Source organism: Triturus cristatus, chromosome 5_1 (assembly GCF_964204655.1).
Source record: "Triturus cristatus chromosome 5_1, aTriCri1.1, whole genome shotgun sequence".
NCBI classification, from domain to species: domain Eukaryota; kingdom Metazoa; phylum Chordata; class Amphibia; order Caudata; family Salamandridae; genus Triturus; species Triturus cristatus.
In genome coordinates, this window is record NC_140587.1 from 554,990,273 (window position 1) to 555,015,922 (window position 25,650).

Below are 25,650 nucleotides of genomic sequence, written 5' to 3' on the forward strand. Positions count from 1 at the left end.
GAGTTCAGGCATACTAAACATGACTTTCTACCATGCTCTCTGAGTCCACTGGTGTCACAGCGTGTAGCGATCCCAGCAGCCCATTCTGGCCTATGGAGAGCAGGTAGCCTTCAATAGTGAAAAACGAAAATGGCTGTAATTCACTATTAAGACATGCCACACACATCAGGGCATGTCCTACCTTATGCCTACAATGCACCCTGCGCTTAGGCCTACCAGAGGGGTGACTAACATGTAGTTAAGGGAAGGTTTAGGGACTGGCAAGTGGGGACACTTGCTCAGTCAGCGCGACGGTACCAGACCGTGCGCAGGTTCTGCAGTGGCAGACCCTAGACACATTTTACCCCGCTGCTTCTGTGGGTGGCACAATCAGTGCTGCAAGCCCACTAGCAGCATTTGGATATACAAGCCCTTGGCACCCCTGGTGCACTCTACCAGGGACTGACAGTAACCCAAATATGCCAAACGTGGAAGTCAATTCACATAATACATTTTACCATAGGGAGCACTTGCACTGTGGCACTGGATGGCAGTGGCACAGTGCCCTGAGCAGCTAACATCAATACAAAACACATTGAGGCACAGACAAAAATGGAAGGGTGACCCACGCCAATGGTGCCAGGTCTAACAAACTTCAACACTGGTTTGCAATGGGAATGCAATTTATAGTGAGACTTATACCCTAATAGGTCACATTGCAATTATTCATTTTTAGATGATCTTGTGTCAACCTGCATAATTAATGTTAATTAAGCAGATCGAAGTCCCAAATGGGATTTTTTTTCCCCGCAGCCCGTGTTCTTTAAAAAGACACGCTACTATAAAAAAATGCTTCCCATTTATGAACAATCATAGGAGCAGGCAGTGGGCCACTGTCTGCTCCTCTCAGTGGTGTAGCTAGACCTACTGCCACCCAGAGTGGCCCCTAGGTTTGCCGCCCATTGCAGTTAGAAGCGGTGGGGGGGGGCTGGCAGACTGATGACTTGTTTTCAGAAGGTGTGGGTGGCAGCCGACCGACTACTTGTTGTCGGGTGGGGATGGGGGTAGTCGACAGACACGACTTGCTCACATCCGCTGCCCCCCAAAAACAGTGCCGCCCAGGGTAGACCGCCCCCTGCCCCACCTAGCTAGGCCACTGGCTTCTCCCAAGGCTGGAGACCTGATTCTCAAAGGGCAAGCTAGTTACAACCACAATTGGGGGTTTAGTACCAGATAAATGATTTTAAAGAGCAATTGCTTTTGTGAATCGGAAACAGGATGCATGCTCCCTGCTATTTGTCATTTGCGATTGTAACACATATAATTTTTCACAAGATGGAAAGACATTCCCGACATTTAAAAACATTTCAAGTGGTGTTTTACTGTGCAAACCTTATGTTTGTATGAATCACAGGCTTTATGAGTGCTAAACAACTTTGTGCGAAAGGTACACTGAGAACTTGATAATAGCTGGTTTTAAGTCTCATATGCTGAAAGAATGAAGATGTAGAAGGATTGGAATAGTGTCGCGAGGAGTGATGAGCTGAACTTAAGTTTTAATGGTATTTTGCTTTCAGTGATGGTATGTCTGATCTGGATGTTTTCGGGTGTCCTAAGTCAGAAAACTAACATCTTACCTTGAAACAGGTAGTCAAGGGAAGTTTGAGTTTGATCTGTACATTATGGGTAATTTCTGGCAGCCTTTCTGCTATCTGTGCTAGCAAAATTGCATCCAACAAAGCCATAAGAATTGTTGTTAAGAACTTTGTGGGTAATTACTGTGACAATAATAATGGGACTTGCGAAAAAGATGTGCACTTTAACTGTGATGTAAGAGCTGTGGCTACAGCTTTTGATTGTTTATGGTTGCACTGACAATTAGGGAAAGAGGCAAATGTTGGGGATGGGATGTACCATGTATTGCTTCACTGAAATATGAGAGTTAGCATAGCAGTACAGATCAACTTGGTAAAGGCTGTACGCAGAGGGAGTTTGAGTGGGGTTTCTGGGAATGCTGCAACACCTCAGCAACACAAACTAGGATGTTGATTATTTTTAATGTTTATCCAAAGTCTAGGATTTGTAACAAGGAACTCTTCATTGGAATGATCACAATTCTTAATGTCTGGAATTTCATATAGAGTTGAAAGCATACACTTAAGAAAACAGCAGAGGTAGCCGTCATGAATTGATGGCGCGTGGCGGGGGTGGACGGGGATGAGGTCGAAATAAATAAAAATTAAACTTACCTCCGAACTGCATCCCCACTCGTTGGTCCTCCTCGTCGTGTCTCTTTTCTGCTGGTCGGAATAAGGCACTGGAAGCACCCTGGCTGAAGCACTGCATTGCAGTGTTGTGATTGGTCTGAGTATCAATCCATGGTGCTCAGATGGGGACAAGGAACCTGGGCGTGATCTTCACCCATGCTGAAATGCAGTTTGGGTGGAGAATATGCTAAGTGCGCATAAATGTTTGACCGGTCCCAGAGGGCCAGTTAAACATTCATGTGCAGTTTGGGGAGTGCAAACCACCGCTCCTCTCCCCTGCTCTTTCTGCAGAACAGCCCCGCCCCACCCTGCCTGGCAAAGCTGCAGTGCCTGCAACAGGAATGAATTAAATGATAACTTTCAAATATTATCATTTTGTTTTTCCTTCCACTGCTGAAAAGCAGTGGGGCAATACTCCTCTGCCTTTGAGGAGAAGCCGCCACTGGAAATCAGATACTCAAATGATAAGCAGTAGCATTACCCTACATATGCATGTCAATGGCTCATTTACGTTTTCAATTTCGGCTACTGAAAGTTAATATCATGATCCAAAACAGCTAAAGAATTTTGTTAGGCAGGGATTCTTTTTGGACATTTCCTCTGCTTTTAAATGTTAAATATTATAGTGTTTTACTCCTAGCAAGTGAACAAACAACCTAAATGAATATTTATTTAAATTTTCTGATTCTCTTTCAGAGAGTGAAATACCTGATGGATGCCACAAATTTAGTTGACTGGACCATCCATGTTACAAGCATTATCTTTGTGTCGACTTTCTGGAAAAAATCCATAAGTATGGGACATTGGCAATGGCAATGCGGTGCTATGGCTGTTTTTGCATCCTGGGTTAATTTTCTGCTTTACCTTCAAAGGTATGGCTCTCAGAATATCTTGTTTTAGTCAGTGAAAGATTGCTGGTAAAGTATATAATGGCTCACAATAAATTGATATTTATGAGAATTAAGGTTACTTTTCTGTAATAATTTTGCATCCATAGCATGCATTTGTAGACTAAAATCATTCGTAAAATAATGTGTTGTGACTTTTCAGTAAATTATTGAAAATAATCTATGGATATAACGTCTTCCATTCCCGAAATGAGTTCTTAGCCCATCTTAAATTAAATGGTTACTTTTGCCACAAACAACCCTTATTAGTTTTGTGGAGCAATGGCCAGATGTATGAATACACTAGTCGCAAAAAGCGGTTGCAATTTGTGACTAAATTGTTGCTATTAGTATTGAACTTTTTAATTGAACTATGCACTTATGGGCTTTTTTTTTTAAATTCCGAATGGCTGCCCGATTTACCTGATTAAAATTACCGTAAATTGAGACTCACTTCAATTGGGCAAAATCACAGGGACGGTGGTCCGCAAGAGCCAGCAAACCACCATGTCTCTTACAAATTTTAAATAAAGCTATTTTTTCTAATTCTGTTGTTTCCATGAGGAGCAGGGTTGGTACTAATTTGCATAAGGTGGGACTTTGTCTAAGTGGCCTAGTGGGAAAAAAACGATGGGTTGGCATGCGGGCCGAGCAATTGCCAGTGGCTGAGATTAATTCAAGATTTGTATGCACCATCTTGTTGTTAGTTGTATTTGACCCCCTAAGTGCAATGGGTGTGCAGAAAGAGAGCAAGAGAAATTTTCCAAGTGGCGTTCTCCCACACAATATAAACAAACACAAATTGGCAATTGGGCTCAGAAAAACAGGGACAATGGATAGAAACCACTGTTAAAGTCTACCTAAGGCATCAAAAGAGAATTGGAGTAGATGCCTCACCCACTAATAATGGCATGCTTCATCATCTGCACCTATCGACTCCCTGCTAAGATGATACCACTAGGGTGGACTCAACCTAAGTTGGGAGTTCTTATATAAAGTGTTTTACTATATAGAAGCAGGGATCCAGGAAGGAAAGACTGTTAAAAATACCTTCCCGTATGCCCAAAGGAGATTCCATTTATTCTAGGGTACCGAGGGTATAAGTAAAAATAAGAAGTGAGGTTTTATAGGGAATTAGTGTCTCAAAAAACATTCATTATGTCAACATGTATCAGTTCTCACCAAGAGCCCATAAGGGTCTGGGGCCCTCGTCAGGACTGTCAAACTGTTCCTTCGTATCCAAACATGTACTCCATGCATAGCTGTGAGTCCTAGTGATCTCACCTGATCTAGAAGCGACTTCTCAATTGGAAGTACCTCGAGAAATATAAAATAAATTAAGGAAGAGGGTAGATCAATCAATAGTAGTTATGCATTATTGTAGTACCAATCATGTTGTTGGTGAACACTTAGAAGATTTTTACAAATGAAAATAAAATTAAAAGGCTATTTAAGCCCATCTAACAGACACCTAGAGCCTAATTAGGATGTCGGTCTGTAAGCCTCCAACCGCTCATCGGAGGCTTACTGACCAACATTTCTGATTTGAATTCCAACTGCCTAATTACAATGTAGGCGGTTGAAAGTCGAACTGGCCAGTTATTCTGGCTGTATTCTGATGGGCTCAAGGAGCCCGTCGGCCAGTTGGAACCGCCACGAAGTCCCTTAAGGACGGCATTTCTGCCGTCGGGATTACGATGTCGGTTTCCGACAGGCTTCTCATGTCGGGCTTTCCAACATTAAAAGCATGTCAGAAAATGACTTAGGGGGCCGCTAGCAGGGCCACCTTGCCTCCGCGGCCTCCGGTTGGGGGCCTGAGTGTCCCTGTAGGTGCCCCCCAGTTAATCCCTGCAACGCTTGGCAAGCACCTCATGGTGCCTGCCACGCAGTGCAGAGATTAACAAAAACTCCAATTTCTCTTTGAAAACTTGTGCTGTGGCCGGTTTCCGATCACAGCATAAGCTCCCATAGAGAACTGGGCGCTTGCGAACGCACCATGTATGGTTGCATCGTAATTGCTGAGTCAGAAACGGTTCCTCATCCGCGGCAATGTCGATCGGAGGCAACTCCAGCAGACATCAGAATCTGGACCTTAATCTTCTAATACCCAAGCCCCTAGAAGGTCAAGAGAACTACACAGTGGTCACCAATTTTAACAAAGAACCAAGTGTTCAAAATGTTGCGTCTTGTACCGTGGCAACCTGGTTGTAAAGCCACCATATGTGTGTGTGGGTCATGGCAAACCTACTGTAAGGCCATCAGGTGCCCATGTGTATGCATCATTTTTGCGTGAGACACCTTCCGAATGCAGACACATTCATGAGTGATTAGCAAAACAAGTTTCCAATGACAATTCCAAACCTTACCCTATTATTGGGTGGTTCTGGAATCATACGTGTCGGGCGGGGGTGCCATCCTATGGTCAAATACTGAAGACAATACATTATAACAGTGTGTAAACAGACTTTAGTAGCATTACATAGTAATTAATTGCAGACATATTCAATCTCCTGGGTATTATTCTTATAGTTGAATGAACACTTTTAATGGAACTTCTCTTAATATATTTTACTTAAACTTTCTGTAGTATTGTCCTGTTCCAGTTTGTCCTTTTCTCACTGTGCCATGGGATTGAAACTCCACCCGACCGATGAGTCTCCGCTAAGGCAAAACTGGTCTGGGGTTGCTTGCACTCTATGCTGGAGGGAGCCTCACCTGGTAGATTGGGCAGGCTGTTCCCATGAGTAGCAGGGTTGTTACTGATTTCCATAAGGCCGACCTTTGTCTAAATAGGTATGGAGGGTGAACAAAGATGGACTGGAATTGGCCCTTTTGATTGCCAGTGGCTGAGATTTATTCAAGCATTTCATCCATCACTTTGATTTTCTTGCTGTGATGTGAATGCAAGAGCAGAGTCAAAGAGTCCATTAGGAGGCACACTAACTGTACACCACAAAAAGGTGGCCCAAAGTAAGTGTGCTCCATGAGGACAGACTTTTGGATCAGGGAAAGTGGATCCCATGCACACCTCAGACATCCCCAGGATGGTTGGTGCAATCATTGACTGCACCTGCCTGCAGCAGGATCTTTGTCCCCTCTTTCTAATGCAGACAGGTGCCAACTTTACAGTGAAAGATGGAGCAATTGCTTCAAGCAGCCACTCTGGCTTTTACTAATGCCTGCCCTCATGGCGGCCGCAAGTGTGCGGCTGCCCTCAGTGTAGTTTATTATATGCAGTAGGCCACAATGTCCCTGTTAGTGCCCAGCAAAACAATTTGAAGGTGCTCCATTGCTCAAACAGAGACTGTGCGCTCTAGTTGTAAGAAGGCCCCTGGTCTAAACCTTAGCTTCATATTTCCAATAGCAATGATCTCTCACATGCTTCATTATGCATCAAATAATGTACCCTCCAAAACCCTACTTTAAGATTAACAACAGTAAAAAAAATGTAAGCATTTTACTACGGCTAAATAAATCATATTGTTTAAAATCATGTAGTATTTAATTTACTCCTATCCATCTACATTTTACAGCTTGAGAAAAACATGCACCACTTGATGCATCACCAATGATCTTACAGATTACAATGTAAAAGACATCACAGCAGCTATCACATCACTTATCACCAGTGGCCTCCTCAATTAAGTAGGATCTATTTTCCCGCCTGCTGGGTAAATGGTGAATTTCCACTGTGAATTACATGTTGCAGGCTAAATAGCAGAGATTATGCACTATTTGACCAGGGGTTATGTAAATAAGGAGCAAATTCCATTATTTACCTGCCGACTCAATAGCAGAGATTATGTACTTATTGGCTGATATCCATGTAAACACCAAAGAACCTTAACTATTCACCTGGCTGCCGACTAGATAGCAGAGATGATATACTACATGGGCTGCTGGCTAGGTACCAGTAATCCATGTAATATTTGACCGTTGACCATGCAAACAACAAAGAGGCTTCACTATTTCTCCGGCAAACAACTAAAATAGTAGGAATCATGGACAATATCACCAGCTGTTCTCCAAATAAATAGCAGAGATTATGTATAATTTGGCAATTGGCTGAATAAACGGCAAAGAAAGTTTACTATTTACCCGGCCGGCAACTAAATGGCAGGGACATGCATGATTTGGCCGTTTGGGGAGCAAACATCAAATAAGCTTAACTATTTACCCAGCCATCATCTAGATAGCAGGGATCATGTACTATTTGGCCAGTGGGAGTGCAAACAGCAAATAAGCTTTACTTTTTACCCAGAGACTTACAAGATATTAGAGATCATGTACTATTTGGCCGGATGACTTGCAACAAGGAAGCTTCACTTTTTACCTAGGCGCTGACTAGATAGCAGGGATCATGTACTTTTTGGCCAGGAACCATGGAAATATCAAACAAAATTTGTTATGTACCTGTCTGCTGACTAAATAGTCGAGATCATGTAACATTTGGCCGGCAGCCATGCAAACAGCTGAGAAGCTTCACTGTTTACCGAGCCACCAAATAGAAAGCATAGATCATATTCTCTTTTGCCAGAAGACATGAAAATAGCAGAGAAGCTTCACTACTTACCCAGCCACTGTCTAGATAGCAGAGATCATGTACTGATTAGCTAGCAGCCATGCAAATAGAAAATACAATTCACTATTTTCCTGACCGCCAACTAAATGGAAGCGATCATGTACTGTTTGGCCGGTGGCTGTCCATATTGCACAGAAGCTTCAATACTTACTCAGACACGGACAAAATAGAAGAGATTTAGGACTCGATTTAGATCTTGCAGATGGGTTACTCCATCACAACAGTGATGTATATCCCATCCACCAAAATATAAATCCCTTTATATCCTACGACATGTGGAGTAGAATCAAAAAATCAAGTTGGGAATGGATCACTTGTCCTGAGTAACCAGGGTTTTAAAAAAAGTGTTGTATGCTATACTGATAAAAAACCCTCATTCACGTACAGAGGTAGCGGTGGCAGTATATCTTGGTTCTCCGCCTTTCTCTTTAAAAACGTGACAGCATCATCATCGGGTTAGTTTTTATGCTTCCTCCACCTGGATGTGTACCACTGGTTAGTGCAGTAGTTATCAGTGATGGTTGGGTTATGTACAGTGAGAAAAAAGGGAATAGTTAAAATGCTCATACGGCCAGAAAAAGTTTTTTTATAAATCTGGATTCGAGATAGACTAAAAATAGTTCAGTGCGTAGGGGGATTTATTATGAATCTCCCGCACCTAATATGTCCATAAAAAGGCCGACATGTTTCAGCCCTTGCGATTGCCCTGAGGGGTCAAGTGGGCTTTCTTCAGGACCTAGAGTGAAAAGATGTAGGAAAGGGGTATAGTGAGAGACCTATTGTGTCTCTGTGAACTTAGACCATGTGTTGTCAGGGTCTTCGTGAATCTAGGTATATTCACCTGATTCTGCTTTGGTCAGATAATACCTGTAAAAAAGGGAGGAAACAAGACAAACAAGGAGAATATCAGGTCTGTATTCTCACAAATGGTCATGCTGTCTTTGTGTTAAGACAGTGCAAGAAACTATAAAATGGCAACTCTTTATAACAAGGCAAATTCCTTTGGCAGACCTATTCGTGAGGATCTCTAATCTTTGCTTGCTGTGGGTTCGAGTATAGTTGGAATATCACTCGATGTTTTGTTTCTTTGTTATCATGTGGATTGATAACATAAATGTAGTACAGTGTCAGGAAGTGGTTAATATCAGCGTCATGGGTGAAAAATCTACATGTTTCATAGATGATGTTTCATTAAATGATGTTAGCTGTTACGCTCTTGTAAACAAAAGTGATAGGAATTCTAGCAGGTCTTTTATTCGCTGGGTAGTACTTAACAATGTGTGAGTGTTGAAAAGTTATCACAGAGTGATAGCGTAAGAGATGTTAGTACTTAGGGTTAAAATATTTGCTAGCGTTCTGAGAGAATGATTAGGGCGTCTCAATATTGGTGTTAAATATAATTTACTTGGTGATGCTACCCGTGATTGGATACGAAATATGTACAGTTCCTATGGTAGGGCGCTTCCCTTAGATTCAGGTTCTGGCCAACTCCTTCGATCATTCTCATGTCAATTTGTATTGTTTCTTTACAACTAGATGTTAATGTGTGGTAGATTAAAATTCGTAGTGTAAAGAGTCCTCACCTAATGGCAGCGTGCGGTAATCGCATTATTAGTTGGTAAGTATTTACGAAAGAAGGTCAAAAATAGTCATTACAATGCTGCTGTTACTTGGAATGTTGTAGGAACTAAGTGCACAGTGAAACAAAATGTTTATGGGTGCATTTCCCTTAGTAAAAAACACTCCTCTCAGTTAAGCTATGTGGCCAGCCCCCTCGCTCACGCCGTTCTTGATTTACCTATTGTCCTCGTTACTAAACGTCAACGGGTTTTCAGCGAGTAAGTCACCTGTCTAATAACACAAAATAATACTCATTTAACACATATTTTGATAATACGTTACGGTTTTGTAGATTGTAGCTCTCTTCGTTGTTTGCTTCTACCTATCAGGTTGGTGCAGCACGACTTGTGCTGACTCTACCTCTGCCTGCCCGGTTGTGTTCGCCTTCACTGTGGTGTCATTTTTAAAGAGCTAGAAGAAAGACTCTGGGTTGTTTTTACCACTGATATAGTTCAAGAAGAGGTGTTCAATTATTTTTGTTTCAAATTTTTTTTTGCTGTGTATGTTGTAAAAAGTAAAAACAAATAGATATAAATATCAATAAATGATCGTGCTTCTTTCATCAGACTCTGGGTGTTTTTAGCCCTCGATCTCTTGATTCATTATTTGAAAGGTTGTTTATAAAAGGTGGAACGATCAAGTTTGGCTGAGGTATTTGTTACGCCGATGAGAGAGGTCTTTATCAATGTGTAGTTTCCCATTAGAAATTCACAGATGTTTTGTGTCAGATGTTCATCAGGTACATGAATTAGTAATTTAGACTCAACCACGGGATATTATCATTGAGTCCATGATCATCGGTATGGAGGCGATGGACCCATCTCTGTTCCTTCTCAAACAGCACTTTTTCTGCATTATGATTCTTTGTCTTGAGTGTTTCCAAGATCAACCATTTTGAGTCGTTCACTGCGTGTTTAGTTTCTATGAAGTGGTTACTCATTTTTGTCGTGTTTCTTTTACATTTGACATTACTCTTGTGTTTGCTTATCCTTAGCTTCACTTTGAGAAAACGTCATCCCTATGTAGCGTAGGAGAACAAGGACAGGTGATCATATAGGTTGCGTGTGTTGTGTTGCAATTCGTATGCGATCTAATCGTCCATTTGAAATCTGGAAGCAGTTCTACCTCCTGGTAGGTCGCTCCCCCCCGCTGCAGCTCTGCCTGCACCCCCGCTGTCGCTGCTCACTGATCACTGCTGCTGCCACCGCCAGTGAATTTGAGGCCCTCCTCCACCCGCAGGCTTCCACCTGCGCCTCATCCCTGGTGGCCAGTGGTGGCCGTTAGGTTCATTTTTCACTGTTTCGTTTTTCACTGTTCCCTTTTTCTGCCGTTGCTCTGTTCCCGCATCTGGCTGTGCCCCCTGCCCCCGCTCGCCGCCCTGCTTTGTGCCCCTTGTACTTGCATTCTGTATCCCAATCGCCGCTCTGCTTTGTGCCCCTGTATTTTGCATCCTGATCGCTGCTTTGCTCTGTGCTTCCTGCCCCCCGCTTGCCGCTCTGCTTTGTGCCCCTTGTACTTGCATTCTGTATCCCAATCGCCGCCCTGCTTTGTGCCCCTGTATTTTGCTTTCTGTATCCTGATCGCCTGCTCTGTTTTGTGCCCCTGTGTTTTGCATTCTGTATCCTGATCGCCGCTCTACTTTGTGCCCCTGTGCTTTGTATTCTGTATTCTGATCGCCGCCTGCTCTGTGCCCCTCTGCTTTTGTACAATTTTCATTCCTCCGTGCCCCGCACCGGTCTCCCATCCTCCGTCCCTGCCGCTGTCTCCCCTGCGGCCCCGCCACACACGTCCCTCGTCTCCCGCCTTCCAGCTGCTCCTCCCTCCCCATATATGGCGGCCGCTGCGCGGCCGTGCAGTGGCCGCACGCAGTGGGCGCACCGAAGGTGCGCCTAAGGCAAGCCCGTCTGCGCCTGTCCGCGCCTGGACCGTGCCCAGCACCAGAACCCCTGGCCCCCGCACCTGCCAGGACGACCACCTCCGATACGACGCCAAGACCCTCATCGCTCTCAACCCAGGAAGAAATCACACCTGCTGCAAGGCCGCCCCGAGGTGCACCCACGGCCCCTTCACCTGCCGGAACTGCAGCTTCTCCTGCCTCATAAGCGCAATACACCCTCCACAACGGAAGCCAACCAGCTTAGATGCATCCTGATCAACACCCGCTCCGCACACAAACACGCCGTCGAACTCTGGGACCTAGTCGATACTACATCACCGGACGTCACCTTCCTGACCGAGACCTGGATGAACGAAACCACCTCGCCAGACATTGCCATAGCCATCCCAGATGGGTACAAGATCACCCGCAGAGACCGCACCAACAGGGCCGGAGGAGGAATCCCCATCGTCCACAAAAACACCATCAAGATCTCAACTAACACCAACGACACCCTCAGCACCGCCGAACACATGCACTTCCAGATCCACACGAACCCAAAGTCCACCTTAAGAGGCACCCTCGTCTGCAGACCCCCAGGACCCCAGCCTCAATTCTGCGACTCCATCGCCGACCTCATCAGCACGCACGCGCTGACCTCCACCGACTACATCCCCCTCGGAGACCTGAACTTTCACCTGGAGAACAACAACGACAGCAACTCCTCCACCCTGATCGACAACCTTGCCAACCTCGGACTGAAACAGCTCATCACGACGCCAACCCACAACACCGGCCACACGCTAGATGTCATCTTTTCCTCAAGCCCCCACGTCACCTTCAGCCACGCCTCCAAACTCACCTGGACAGACCCCCACTGCATCCACTTCTCCTTCCGTAAACCACCCACACACCTCAGCACCCTACAGACCACCTGCCGCCGCTGGGGCAAAATCACTGAAGAACAACTACAAACAAACCTCGCACTCAACCCCGCGATGACCCCAACCAACCCGGATGAAGGGGCACTCACCCTTGAACGCTGGATGAACGACTGCGCCAACACCGTCGCTCCACTGAAAAACCCCACCAACACAGACACCAGCAGAAGACTCAGCTGGTTCACCCCGGAACTCCTCAACTCCAAACGCACCTGCCGGAAACTGGAACACATATGGCACAACGACAAGACGCCAGACAGCCGCACTGCCCACAAAGACGCCATCCGCAACCACCACCACCTCATCAGGACCACCAAAAGAACCTCCTTCACAAACCGCCTTGACAACAATGCACACAACAGCAAGGAGCTCTTCACCATCGTGAAGGAACTCTCCAACCCCAGCTCCAACGCCAACGACATCCCACCATCGCAAGCCCTGTGCGACTCCCTCGCCACCTTCTTTCACCAGAAAATCACCGACATCCATGACACCTTCAGACCCCGGACGACCCCTGCTGACCACACCACACCGAACCCACCGCATCCCACCACCCACGACACCCTGACTACCTGGGCCAACGTAAGCATCGAGGACACAATCAAGACCATGGGAACAATCCACCTCGGATCCCCATCCGACCCTCTCCCGCACCACATCTTCAACAAAGCCAGCAAGTCCACCGCTCCCCACCTGCACAAAATCATCAACCTGTCCTTCGAGACCGCCACCTTCCCCAAGATCTGGAAGCATGCAGAGATTAACGCTCTACTGAAGAAACCCAAGGCGGACCCAAGCGACCTCAAGAACTTTAGGCCCATCTCCTTGCTTCCGTTCCCAGCTAAAGTTATCGAAGATAGTAAACACCCAGCTCACCCGGCACCATGAAGACAACATCATCCTAGACCCATCCCAATCAGGATTCCGCAACAACCACAGCACGAGACAGCCCTCATCGCCACCACAGACGACATCAGGATCCTGCTGGACAATGGCGAGATGGTTGCCCTCATCCTCCTGGACCTCTCAGCTGCCTTCGACACCTTCTGCCACCTCACACTACGCACACGCCTTCATGATGCAGGGATCCGTAACAAGGCCTGCCTCCCCCCGTTTCGATCTGAGGCCTCCAGGATCATCTGTGGCATCCCTCAAGGATCCTCCCTCAGCCCGACAATGTTCAACGTCTACATGGCACCACTAGCATGCATCGCCCGACAGCACGACCTCAACATAATCTCATACGCCGATGACACTCAGCTGATCCTCTCCCTCACAAAGGACCCCCTCACCGCCAAATCCAACCTTCACCAGGGAATGAAGGCCATCGCGGACTGGATGGAGGACAGCCGCCTCAAACTGAACACAGACAAGATGGAAATCCTCATCCTCAGATCCAACCCCTCTGCATGGATCGACTCCTGGTGGCCCACTTCACTGGGGTCCCCCCCGGCCCCCACCGACCATGCACACAACCTGGGAGTCATCCTCGACTCGAAACTCTCCATGACCAAACAAGTCAATGCAATTTCCTCCACCTGTTTCAACACCCTCCGCATGCTCCGCAAGATCTACAGATGGATCCCGACCAACACGAGGAAAACAGTCACCCAGGCCCTAGTCAGCGGCAGACTCGACTACGGAAATGCCCTCTATGCCGGAGCCCCGTCCAAGCTCATCAGCAGACTCCAGAGAATCCAGATGCCTCCACACGCCTGATCTTCGACGTCCCACGCCACGAACACATCACCCCCCACCTGAGGAACCTGCACTGGCTCCCCGTCGACAAAAGAATCTCCTTCAAACTCCTGATCCCCCACACAAAGCACTCCACAAAACCGGCCCAGCCTATCTCGACAGTCGACTCTCCTTCTACGTACCCAACAGGAACATCTGCTCCGCTGACCACGCCCTGGCCACGGTCCCACGCATCCGGAGAACCACTTCCGGAGGCAGGTCCTTCTCCCATCATGCCGCCAAGACCTGGAACACCATCCCCCTCGGCCTGCGACAAACCAAAGACTTGCTATCTTTCAGGAGACAACTCAAGACCTGGCTCTTCGACCAGTAACAGCACATCCCCTCCCGCCATCCAGCGCCTTGAAACCCTACCGGGTACGTAGTGCGCTTTAAAAATTATGTGATTGATTGATTGTATTGTTTTGGTTGCTGTAGTCAAATTGCAGACAGAGCAGGAACCACATGGATAATGTCCCAACACGGGGGGATTGTCCCACAGTCGTGGAATCATTTCTCCTCGTGTGTTTGGAGGTGGTCTGGTGTGTACAAGAATATCTTTGAGATTTCTAGTTCTTTTGTTGGCGAATCTCGGTTTTGGCCAGCTCAGGGAACCTGAAGTGAGGATCCTCCAGTTTTTCTTTATTATTTTCTTTACATTGTTCGAGGCAGTGTTATAGGTGGTCACACAGGTAACAAGGTCTTTTTCAGGTGCTCTTGGTGTTGTGTCCAGTAGGCTTTCTCTTGGTTGGTGCTTAGCTCTCTTTTGACATTTGCTAATGGTTTTCTCAGGGTAATCACGATTCCTCAGTTTCTTGCACAAGTCTTCTGCTTGGCTCTTGTAGTCTTTGGTTTTACTACAGTTCCGTCTATGACGTAGAAATTGGCTATAGGGTAGGTTCTCTCTCAGTGGTCGTGGGTGAAAGCTTTTGTAAGAAAGCAGACTGTTTTTTGACGTCGGTTTAAAAAAGGTTTTAGTTTGTAGTTTATCATTTTCAGCATAGATTGGTATGTCTAGAAAATCCAGTGTTTTCTTGTCCGCTGTGTATGTGAATTTGAGCCATTCATCCCTTGTGTTGAACCATCTGTGGAATTCTTTGAAGCTTTCTATGTCACCTTCCCAGATCAGGATGATATCGTCAATATAGCGTTTCCAGAGCAAAATCTTTTGTTGGTATAGATTTGAGATGTTCTGTATGTGGGTCTCCTCAAAATCGCTGACATACAGTCCTGCCACACTGGGGGCAAAGGTGCTGCCCATAGAAGTCCCGTGGCATTGCTGGTACATGATGTTGTTGTACTCGAAGTAATTTTCGGTTAAGTCTAGCTTGCAACACTCTAGGACAAAATGTCTTGGCGTTCTGAAATCCCATTGTTTGGTAAAAAGTAGGGTCTCCAGGGTGTCCAAGGTCTTTTGTTGAGGGAGGCTTGTATAAAGGCGTTCTACGTCAAGCCCGACGAGTAGCATATTGTCCTCTGAATATCTTTGATCTTTTAAAAGATTCAGGAGGTCTCTGGTGTCTTTCAGATATGTTGGTGTGTTTTGGACCATTGGTTTTAGGTATTGGTCTGCGAATTGTGAAAGTGGTTCCAGAACGGAGCCTATTCCTGAGACGATGGGTACCTGGGGCGGTCTCCATTCTTTATGGATCTTCGGTAAAGAACAAAAGTATGGTATCAATGGTCCAAAACACACCAACTAGGTCCTCTTGGGCCGGGCCTAGTCATTAGGATCCTGGTCTGGTACTAGACTTAATTCTTTTGTTTCTGGTCCAACCATGTTTGGGTCTTTGTATTCCTAATCCTCTTGTTTCTGGTCCTCATGGCCATCCCAGTGTTTCTAGACCCCCATCTGCTAGCTCTTCCTCTCCCTCCTGATCTGCTTAACCCTCGTCCACTTAATCTGGGCCTTCTGATCCTTCTCACACTGCTCATCCAATTCCGAATCCATCAGTTTCTTGGCCTGCTGCTCCTCTCAGTCCACTCGGCCTCCTGTGTCCTGGTCCTCTTCCCTGCAGTCCTTGTCTTCCTGATTAGATCATTCTGGTCCATTTGGCCCTCTGCCTTGTCCTCACGATCTTTCCGGCATTGCACCCAATGGTCTGGGCCCTCACGGTCCTGGTACTCTTTATCTGGGTACTTCTGATCCTCACCATTTTGTTCCTAGTCTTTTTTATCACACAGGTCCAGTCTCCTTAGTCTTTCTGACTATGGCTGTTCTTCTGAACCTGAACTTTCTCACCCTAGTCCTGCTACTCTCAGGTCCTGTTGTTTTAGTACCATGTGGTACTCTTGACGCTGGTCCCATGGTCATGGCCCCCTGGCACTCCTAGACATTTTCCTGGTGCTCTCAGAGTGGATCCTTCTAATCCTCCTTGCTCTTCCCATCGTCCCCCTAATTCTAGTGCTCCTAGCATCCTTAATACTGCCCCCAAATGTTATTGCTTATTCTGGCCCCTTTGTCCTATTGACAATACTCATAATGCGCCTGATCTTCAAGGATCAGGTCCTAATCCTCTTGCTCATTGTTCTTGTGATTCTACACCAACTGATCATGGTGCCCTTTGCTCTGATCATCCTGAGCCTGACCATCCTGTGCCTCACCTACCTAGCTATCGTGTTCCTAGCCCTGTAGCCTGGACTGCAAGGGTCCTCCTGGGCCAAGTTCTCATGAACCTGGTGCACCAGCCATCTTAGCCTTGGTCTCCTTGGTCATGGTAGTCCTAGTACATCTTCTACTTGTAATCAGAAAACTTTACTTTTGATCTTCCAGGCCCTTCTTGGTTTCCCCTGTCATGCTCATCTCTATCTGTTCCTTTCTGGTCCTCTTGGCCCTGTTCACCTTGTCCTGGTTCTCCTTCTAATCCTCCTAGCTCTGGTACTGCAGATCCTAGTCCATCTGCACTCTCAAATCCTAGCCCTCTAACTCTTCGTCATCCTGGTTTGGGTTGCCATGGTCTTCCTGGATCCGTTCCTTCTCCTGTTAGTCCTACTGGTACTGCAGCATTGATCCAGAGCCTTTTTATCCAGGTTGTCTTTGGTGGGGTCTTCTGAAACTGGTCATTTTGGTCCTGGTCCTCCTGCTCACCACCATCCAGTCAACTTGGTCTTGCAGATTCTGGTTAGCCATCTTACATCTGATCCTCCTCACCTTGGTCCTACCACGTGTAATTGTTGTTCTGCCTCACTTAGAAATTCTTGCCCTGGACCCCTAGGACCTGATATTCATGTCACTCTTAGCTCTGTTCCGGGTCCTCTTGGTCATGATCCTTTTTTTAACTTAGTTCTCCTTGCTCTGGCATTCTGGATAACCTTGGTACTGGCTCCCTTGATCTGTTTAATGCCTGTCCTGCTTATCCTGGTACTGATCTTTGTAGGCCTCTTCAATCTGGTCCTAATTATCCTGACCCTATTCCTCCAGCTCCTTGAACTCATGGTTATGCAATAACTTGTCCTGGCCCACCATATATCATCCTAGAGTTCCCAAGATCGGATGTTCTCCACCCTCTGGTTCATGGTAGCCTTAGAACATCCTGTCCCTTCCAGTTTGTCTGGTCATCACCCCCATGTACTCCTACACCTAGTCCTTTGGATCCTGGGTCTCCTGTTTGACAGGATACCGTTCTGGCTCTTTTCACCTCTCTCACCATCAGTCCTCCTATTCCCACTCTCTTGGTTTATCTAGTTCCCTTGTTTGCCAATTTCTAATGGTTCTGCACCTGATCTTCGTGGTCCATGTAGACCTGGTCTTAGTTCTGGTACTTCTTTGCCTGGTCCTCCAGTATTTGGTCTTCTGGTGCTGGTCCCACTGGCCTTGGTTTCCATAGCCGTTCTAGTCCCACGGTCCTCCTGCCCAATCCTCTTCCTACTATAGGTATCGTCCTCCTTGTATTGGTCCTCCTGAGTCTGGTCTTCCTCATCCCTCCTTGTTCCCATGTTGCGGTTCACCCTTGTTCATGTAGTCCTTTTTACCCTGGTTTAGGATCCTCCTGAATCTGACCCTCATGGATTTTTCTATCCTGGTCCCACTCTTCCTAAACTTTCTGGTCCTTTATATCCCCCTGGTCATTCTAATCTATGGTCTCCAGGTTTGGCTAGCTCTGGTGATTCCTGGCTGTGGTCTTCCCTGACCCGGTCTATTAATTTCTGGCCCCTTGGTCCTTCTTGATCTGAACTCTATGGTCTTGGCCCTCCTGTCTCTGATCCTTCTTTTCATTTGTCTCCTGGTGCTGGTCCTCTTTAGTCGTGCCACCTGGGTCTGCTACTCCTTGCCCTGGTTGTCCTCATCCCTCTGGTCCGAGAGATGTGCTCAGTACCTGCTAGCTCTCATCGTCGTTATGGTCCAGGGCCTTCAGTTACTTCTTTCCCTGGTCCTTCTGTTCCATTGGGCCCTTGTAAAGTGGGTCCAGAGCCACCTGTTTTGCATCCTCCTGCTCTTCCTGGTCCTAATCACCCTGCTCCCATTACCCCTAGTCCTATTTTTCCTGTCCTGTTTCTCATTGTCTATTTGTTCCTAGCTCCCCTCTGGAACTGGTTAACTTGGTCGTAGTAGTTTTGATCTTCGAGGGCCTGGTTCTTTTTTTCCTGGTTCTTGTAGTTCTAGTCATCCTAGCCCTCCAGGTGATCAACCTCCAAGCCCTTATTCTCCTACTTATCATCTATCTCCTTCTGCTGTTCAAACTCCTTCCTTTTGCAGACCTCTTTCACAATGACTTTAGTCAGGTGCAGCTTCCAAGACTGTCACTCAGATATTTATTTTATTTTGGCTTCCATATTTCTTTTGCTGGGACAACACTGTCAAGGACAGAAATGAGGGCTCTGTAGAGACAGGGTCCGCCCACATAAAACACTGCTTAGCATGTAAAAATCAAAACAAACATTCCCAAGATGCATTGTGCAGGTGGCTAAAATGTCATTGTGGCTGGAAGGGCCACTCATGACACGGGACCAATAAGCATTTATGCCCAAAACTCTGCTGGATGAATAGTATGAAAAGGTGTGTTTATTCACAAGCAGCTGAGTGAATGCCTCCTGAAAATTACCCAGTTGCACTATTTACCTGTCTCCTGCTTTCACTTCCCCATTCTACAGAAGCCCCATTACTGTGTCTCATTCAGTTTACCTCCTGTGAGTGTCACAAACCACTGTACCCACAAGCTGCAAAGGGCTACTGTATGTTTACCTCCCTCTGGGACCCAGATACAACCTATCTGTCTGCCTTCGTGTTCGCTGCTGCTTGTCCACTGCTGCTGTATTGCCAGTTTTGGAATACTAATCAACACAATCCCCCTTATAAGAAACCTGAAGCAGGCACAAGGACTTCCATAATTAAGTAGGATCATGGACAATAAAAAACAATGTATTCTCATGAGTGAATAAAACATTTTTGTAACATGCTTAAAACTGTACTCATTATTCACTGCAAATAGCAAAATACTCCTAAACTGCAGTGCCATATCCTGGAGTTTCTAAATCAGATTTTTGATTCTTGCATTTCATATTGGAATATTAAAATAGCGATTCCCTATTTTGCGATTGCATTTAAGGAATCGCAAATTGCGATTCCTTAAATGCAATGTAAGACGCACAGAAAAAGTGCAATTTGGCCTTAAAGTGCACTTTTCTGCATTTTGGGCAAATCAGCAGTGTCCAATGTATGACACAAAACACCCCTCGCAAAATAAGGAATCGCAAATTTTGAGATCCCCTATTTTGCGATTGCATTTAAGGAATCGCAAATTGTGATTCCTTAAATGCAGTGTAAGAAGCACAATAAAAGTGCGATTTGGCTGTAAGGAATCGCAAAATACCACCAACTTCAAGTTGGTGGCAATTTGCGATTTCTTTGTAAAATGCACTTTATTGCATTTTTCAAAGTGCCATGTGACTCACATACATACCCTTAGGGCCTGTATGTGTGCCACATGTGCACACATGCACATTTCAGGGGTGCAACATGGTGTCCTTTTAACACCATGGCACCCTTGAAATTGCATTCTCAATTTGTGATTCGCTAATTGCAAATCGCAAATGAGAATGTCTTCCCATTCATTCCTATGGGCCTCTGGGCCCATAGGAATGAATGGGGAGGTATTCCTTAATTGCGAATCGCAATTTGCGATTCCCAATTAAGGAATATGTAGGATTCGCAATTTTTTTTTAAATTTTTCATACATAGCGTTTTGCGATTCTCAAATAGCGATTCGCAAAAAATCGCTATTTGAGAATCGCAAATGGCATTTCATACATATGGCCCTAAATCTATGGGCCTTATTATGACTTTGGCAGTGCTCCAGCGGTGCCACCACGTGCCTTCCGCTGGAGGACCACCAAGGCCGTAGTACACTCACCAATTAGGAGGTTAATCCTGGTCAGGCAGGTGGTGGTCTCACATCGGTGGGCTGTTGGGATCATAGGAGAGACTAACATGCAGCCCACTGCAGTGACAGCACCTGCAGCACATTTCTGCATGGTGTGGCATGCACACCATACTGTGCAGGAACAGGGGTGCTATTAAAGAGGGTCACAAAATGTGTCCCCCACATGCACCATCAGGCCGAGGGATGGCACGGGGTCCTGTTAGGGCCCCCTTCGTTGCCTCTACACCACCCTTTTCATGGTGGGCTCACCACCATGAAATGGGCAGTGGACAGGAAGCTCAGAATATGCTCAGCAGTGCCGCTGTGGCACAACCAGCATATTTCTCGTCGTGACCGCTGCGCAACCACCGCGGGATCCTGGATCCCCGGCGGTAGCAGCAGTCCTGTGGTGATCCGAGCACCATACTTGTAAAACTGTGGGTGGGCCCTTAGTGTGGCGGTGGTTGGACCGTCACCGCGAGAGCATTGGTCTAATGGACCGCCATACTCGTAATATGGTCCTATGTCTGTAGTGGCCCACTGTGATACAATAGTTGCTAGTTTAGTCTCACCTGAATTGGCTTATGCAATGTTTTGGGAAATTGAAGCCGAATTATGCAAAATGCTAATTTGATACTTAGCTTTATATTTTAGTGCTAAATGCTACCTTGCCTCTATTTTGGACGTGAGCACACATTCTATAAAATGCTGCTGAAATTCCAAGCGCCACAAACAAATGTTGCTATTTTTCTTGCCATTCTCATTGTTCCTGCACCCGATGATATATTTCCTAATTACTCAATGTGACATAATTGCAGGAACTTTTGCTTAATATAAAATTCCTACAATTAAATGAATTACTCTGATGTGATTTACATTTTGATGGACCTACTTATCTCTTCTGTGTGGTGATGACTGGATGAGTAGAACTCAGTGATGGCTTGCCTTTGCCTTTCATGTAGTGTTCTGCTCAATTGCTGCAGGAGATCCGTTTAGGTGCAGCTTCTCCTTATCTATTTCTTTTCTCCTGTTGTCTGACCTTCAGACTGTCTGCTGAGAGAGTAAAGGGGGAGCCAATGGGGTGAGGGATCTGAAGGCAGTGTTGATGGATTTCTATAGTCAGTGCCCTCATGGTTGTGGGAGCAGGCTTCTGCCCTCTGGCTTGTCAGGAGTTGCAAAATAAAATGAGCAAACATCTGCTAACGGTCAGCTCTCTAATTCCATGCACACTCTGGGAGTGGCCACGATGAACAAGGGACAAAGACACCCCTTCTGTCACTGGTAACCCAGGGGCTTAGACTAAAGTGTATTTCTTGAAGACAATTCAAAGCATAAGGAAGAGTATCTTCGCACTTCACTCACAATATATCTGGATTCTGTGTTTTCAAATACAAAGCAAGTAGTTGCCGCAAGTATTGTCAATTTGCCCTTGAGCTACAGAGCACTAAGAAAACTGGTCTGACACATGGAAATAATGTTTCTGCTGCAGACCAATGATGTCACTCAGTATTATCCCAAATATTAGAATGATTCATGAATTTCTGTTTAGGAAGTTTGAACAACCCCTGAGATGTTTAGTTAACATGTTTGGAAAAATGATTTGTAAAATGTGACCAAGTGTCTGATGTAAAAAGATTACATTTGCAAAAAGTGGCAGCAAATTACGCACCAACTTTATGTGAATGTGATAGGATTTTGTGAACCGAATTATGTGCAGATAGGTCAGATCAAAAAATAGAAAGACCTAACCAAGCAATATTAATTAACATGGTCACAATTTTCAGTCGACCGTGATTGACTTCAATAAAAGGGATGGTGGCCTGCAAGGGATAGCAGACCATCATCCATATAATTTCTTTCCAAAATGAAATTATTTTTTAGAAGGGGCCCTAAATGTTCCTGGATTATCTGAAAAAGAAATGGAGTTCCATACTTTGGTGAGACCTGACAGTGGTCCCTTGACCGCTTCTTACTCCTGCTGAAAATGCCACACTGATTCCCAATGATGAAGAGGTCCAAAGTGGACCTTTACAAATCAGTTAATCCTCCAACTTGGGAGCAAGTAACACATCAATGAGTAGCGATATAAATTCCAATTGCAAACCATTGATACATACCTCACCAACTCCCAATTTAGAAGGAAAGCCCTTAACAAAGTCCCTTCCAAATTTCAATTCAAAATGGGTTTCTTATCCCATTTTACGATTATGAAAAAGGTTTCCACATCCCAAAATGCTGTTATTAACCAGAAAAAGGTATTTAGTGTTTGTAAACCCTGTCTGCAGCTGCTAAATCACTTTGTACATCAGTCCCCAAATTCCTTCTCGAGAGTATCAGATTCTCCCACTGCAGCTGTTTGGACTAGCAATATGTGGCTAGCATTGAAACACATTCCAGGGATGTTTTTAGCTTCTTTTCTTGCCTTGAAGCTGTCTCATACCTTTACATGGTTATGATCAGTGGTGTAGCAAGGGTGGCTAACCGGGTGCCTTCACCTAGTTTAGGTATGACATGACTGATATATTTGGGAGGCAGGCGAGCTCCTTCAATCCTGGGCCCAAGTGCCATTGCACTTCCTACACCATTTATAACTACATCTCTGTTCATGATGATTCTTAGGGGAGAGGTACCTTTCAGTGATTTGACGCTTACTTCTCATAATATATTTTGGCTCCATCCACGCTCTTGTGCTCTTTGTTGAACGCTACCTACAGGCCTAAGAATGCATGTCTTAGAAGCAGACGCTTGCAATCATGATTCCTACTTTCTGATGCTACAAACACGTATTTTAATATATCACACATTGTGCTTGTATTTACATGTACGTATATTTCCTCTAGGTTTGAGAGTTTTGGAATTTACATAGTTATGTTCTGGGAGATTCTTCGGACCTTGTTGCGGATTGTAGTGCTGTTTTTCTTCCTTATCTTGGCCTTTGGACTCAGCTTCTTCATTCTCTTATATCCACAGGTCAGTGGGCTCATTTGTTGTAACTTATTTTATATAAATGTACAGAACTTATGCAGCGTCTAATAGCTGGCAACTAAGACATCAAGCTTCTATTGTCTTCTTTCCCATTTGACCAGCATTGTGTGATGCTGGGCAAATGACTACCTCCCTGTGCCCTACTGACTTATTTGAGAAGTGCTTAGCTTGGAAACGGATCAGTATTCGTCACTAAGTATAAATGAAAACTACGTCTGTGCGACTCCACTTCTCAAGTCTTAGACTCTCATTCAAGGTTAATGGGTGGATCACACGCCGTAGCACTTTCATGCAAAACTTACGACAGTTAGTTTAAAATGCCACGATTACATTATGGCTACCATGTTTTTTATACATTTTCTAAAGACAAACCCTCAAAGCAGAGATGTGTTTTAGAAATGGTAAAACAGTATCCTTGATGCGTGTGGCGTGCTCTGTAAGCATATGGGCACACGCTGGGACAGACTCACAAACTGTGTTTTGTATTTTATAAAGTAGTACTACAGTAGCAATACTGACTTACTACAAAATGCAATTCACAAACCTACGAGTGTAACTCAACTCCATCTCTCAAATGCTTTTCAGTAGGGAGATTCTCACACATATACGTTTACTATTTAGTAATTAATGAGGGTGGGACAAGGGAGAGTAGCTGGAAAATGGGTGGGGTTTAGGGAGGAGTAAAGAAGGTCTTGGGGGACAAGGGAAGAGTTTAGGGAGGAACATGCACCTGCCCACAAAGGAGTAAGCCCATTGCTGTACACCTCTATAATTACTACAACCAAAAAAGACCAAGAAGAGTAGTAGATGCACTCCAGCTCAGCGTGGACTAAGTCCAGCACCAATTTTTGGAAAATCTCAGATTTTATTATGTTCGATAGGTGGGTGAATATTTCTGAAATATACGAGCTAATCCTGAATGATTTCCTTCTTGTTGGGTCATTTGATATTCTGAGCAGGTTTCTTAACAATCTGGATCTAATACAGCGTAAAAAGCGGTCATGTTCTTTTCGAAGAAATCACAGGAAACCTGGTGAATGGTAATGAATCTTAGCCCCTATCAGGGAGTCTGATCTCTCAGAGAATGATTAACAAAATGGGAAAAACACAAAGGTTTGGAGGTTACTGCGAGTTTGTGGACTGAATAAAAAAAAAAAATTAACTTTACAACCCTAAGGGGAGCAAATTGGCGCCAGATGCTATTTTTCAATAAATGGCTTCTATATATAGAACCCCACATTTTTATCCAAGGTTTACCCCAGCCAATCCGGTCAGTGTTTTTGCTGCTTAAATCATCTGATAGCCAATTGGAGGCATATCATATCACAGTGCCCTTTAAGTCGGGGGTTCTGGAATGAGATTTTTCGCCATCTGGAGGCTGAGTCGTTTCATCATACTAGACTCCAATAATTGTCTGAAAGTCCTTGGCTATGACCCTGTGTTAAATCTTTCTGATAATTTAGTTATGTTTCTTTATATTGCAATAGTGGTTGTCAGGTCACTCTTGTTTCAGAGATGGCGTTCAGACCTGGTTCCAACAAAATGGGATGGGATTCGGAAACTGAAACATGTTAGGAACAGTTAGTGCTTGTATGCATTGCGAATTGGAGGGATTAAGAAGTTTGAAAAAATCTGTACGGCCCGTTTCGACTGAAAAATTTTGTCATTTAAATTAGAACTTAAAATTTGTCCTAATATAAAGAAAGGTTCATGAATGCCGTATGTGTTGCCATATTTGTATACGTGCTTGCACTTTATTGCACTATTGACACCTTGCTTCCTTTTTTATTTTTTTTTAAAGAAAAGGAGGAAGGAAGGGTAGAAAGGAAGAGAAAAGAAAAAATGGTTTAAGCCAATAGAACAAAAAAATTAATTATGATTTATATGTTAATATTTTCATATAATGTATTAGACCAAATGCACTATGGACACTTTAGCTCATTTTAGATCTGGCAGGCGACGCTGCATTTAATCTTTAGTACGTCAAAACATCATTGGCTGCCTTAATTATGACAATACTTTCGGTTTACCTGGATTTATATTTTACTGCTTTACGGGCAACTTGGTGACTACTTAGTTATTGGTGTAAGATTACTCTATCTGATCTCTAATGTCTCATTTAATTCGAGGTGATGTAACCTATTTTTTTTATCTGACTTTATATGATCGATAGGGCTATTGTGAATGGTTTTATTATTGGATATTTGTATTGTGTTATCTGGATGAATTTGTACATTTTTGATGAATCTAAATAAAAAACTAAAAAAATGTACTATGACAGAGATTTCTCTGAAGGTACAGAAATCACCACTGGATGGGCGGTAATCTCTATAGAGAACTGGTGGCGCTCACCAGGATGTTGAAGGTAATGACCTTTACCACCCTGATGAATAGACAGGGTACCCGCGAAACTCTAA

The 25,650-nt window shown here is 44.8% G+C and overlaps 1 protein-coding gene across 3 annotated transcripts in view; it reads left to right on the top strand.

Moving 5' to 3' along the window:
• Nucleotides 1-25,650, top strand: part of TRPA1 (transient receptor potential cation channel subfamily A member 1) — a 1,005,076-nt gene that overhangs the window by 834,815 nt on the left and 144,611 nt on the right. For 2 of the 3 annotated variants that reach the window (XM_085605436.1, XM_085605435.1), the window contains exons 22-23: nucleotides 2,943-3,118; nucleotides 23,089-23,218. The exons of the other annotated variant lie outside the window; for it this stretch is intronic. In XM_085605436.1, coding sequence (XP_085461562.1) covers nucleotides 2,943-3,118; nucleotides 23,089-23,218 — 306 coding nt within the window. The remainder of the gene's footprint in view (nucleotides 1-2,942; nucleotides 3,119-23,088; nucleotides 23,219-25,650) is intronic. 3 annotated transcript variants of the gene reach the window in all.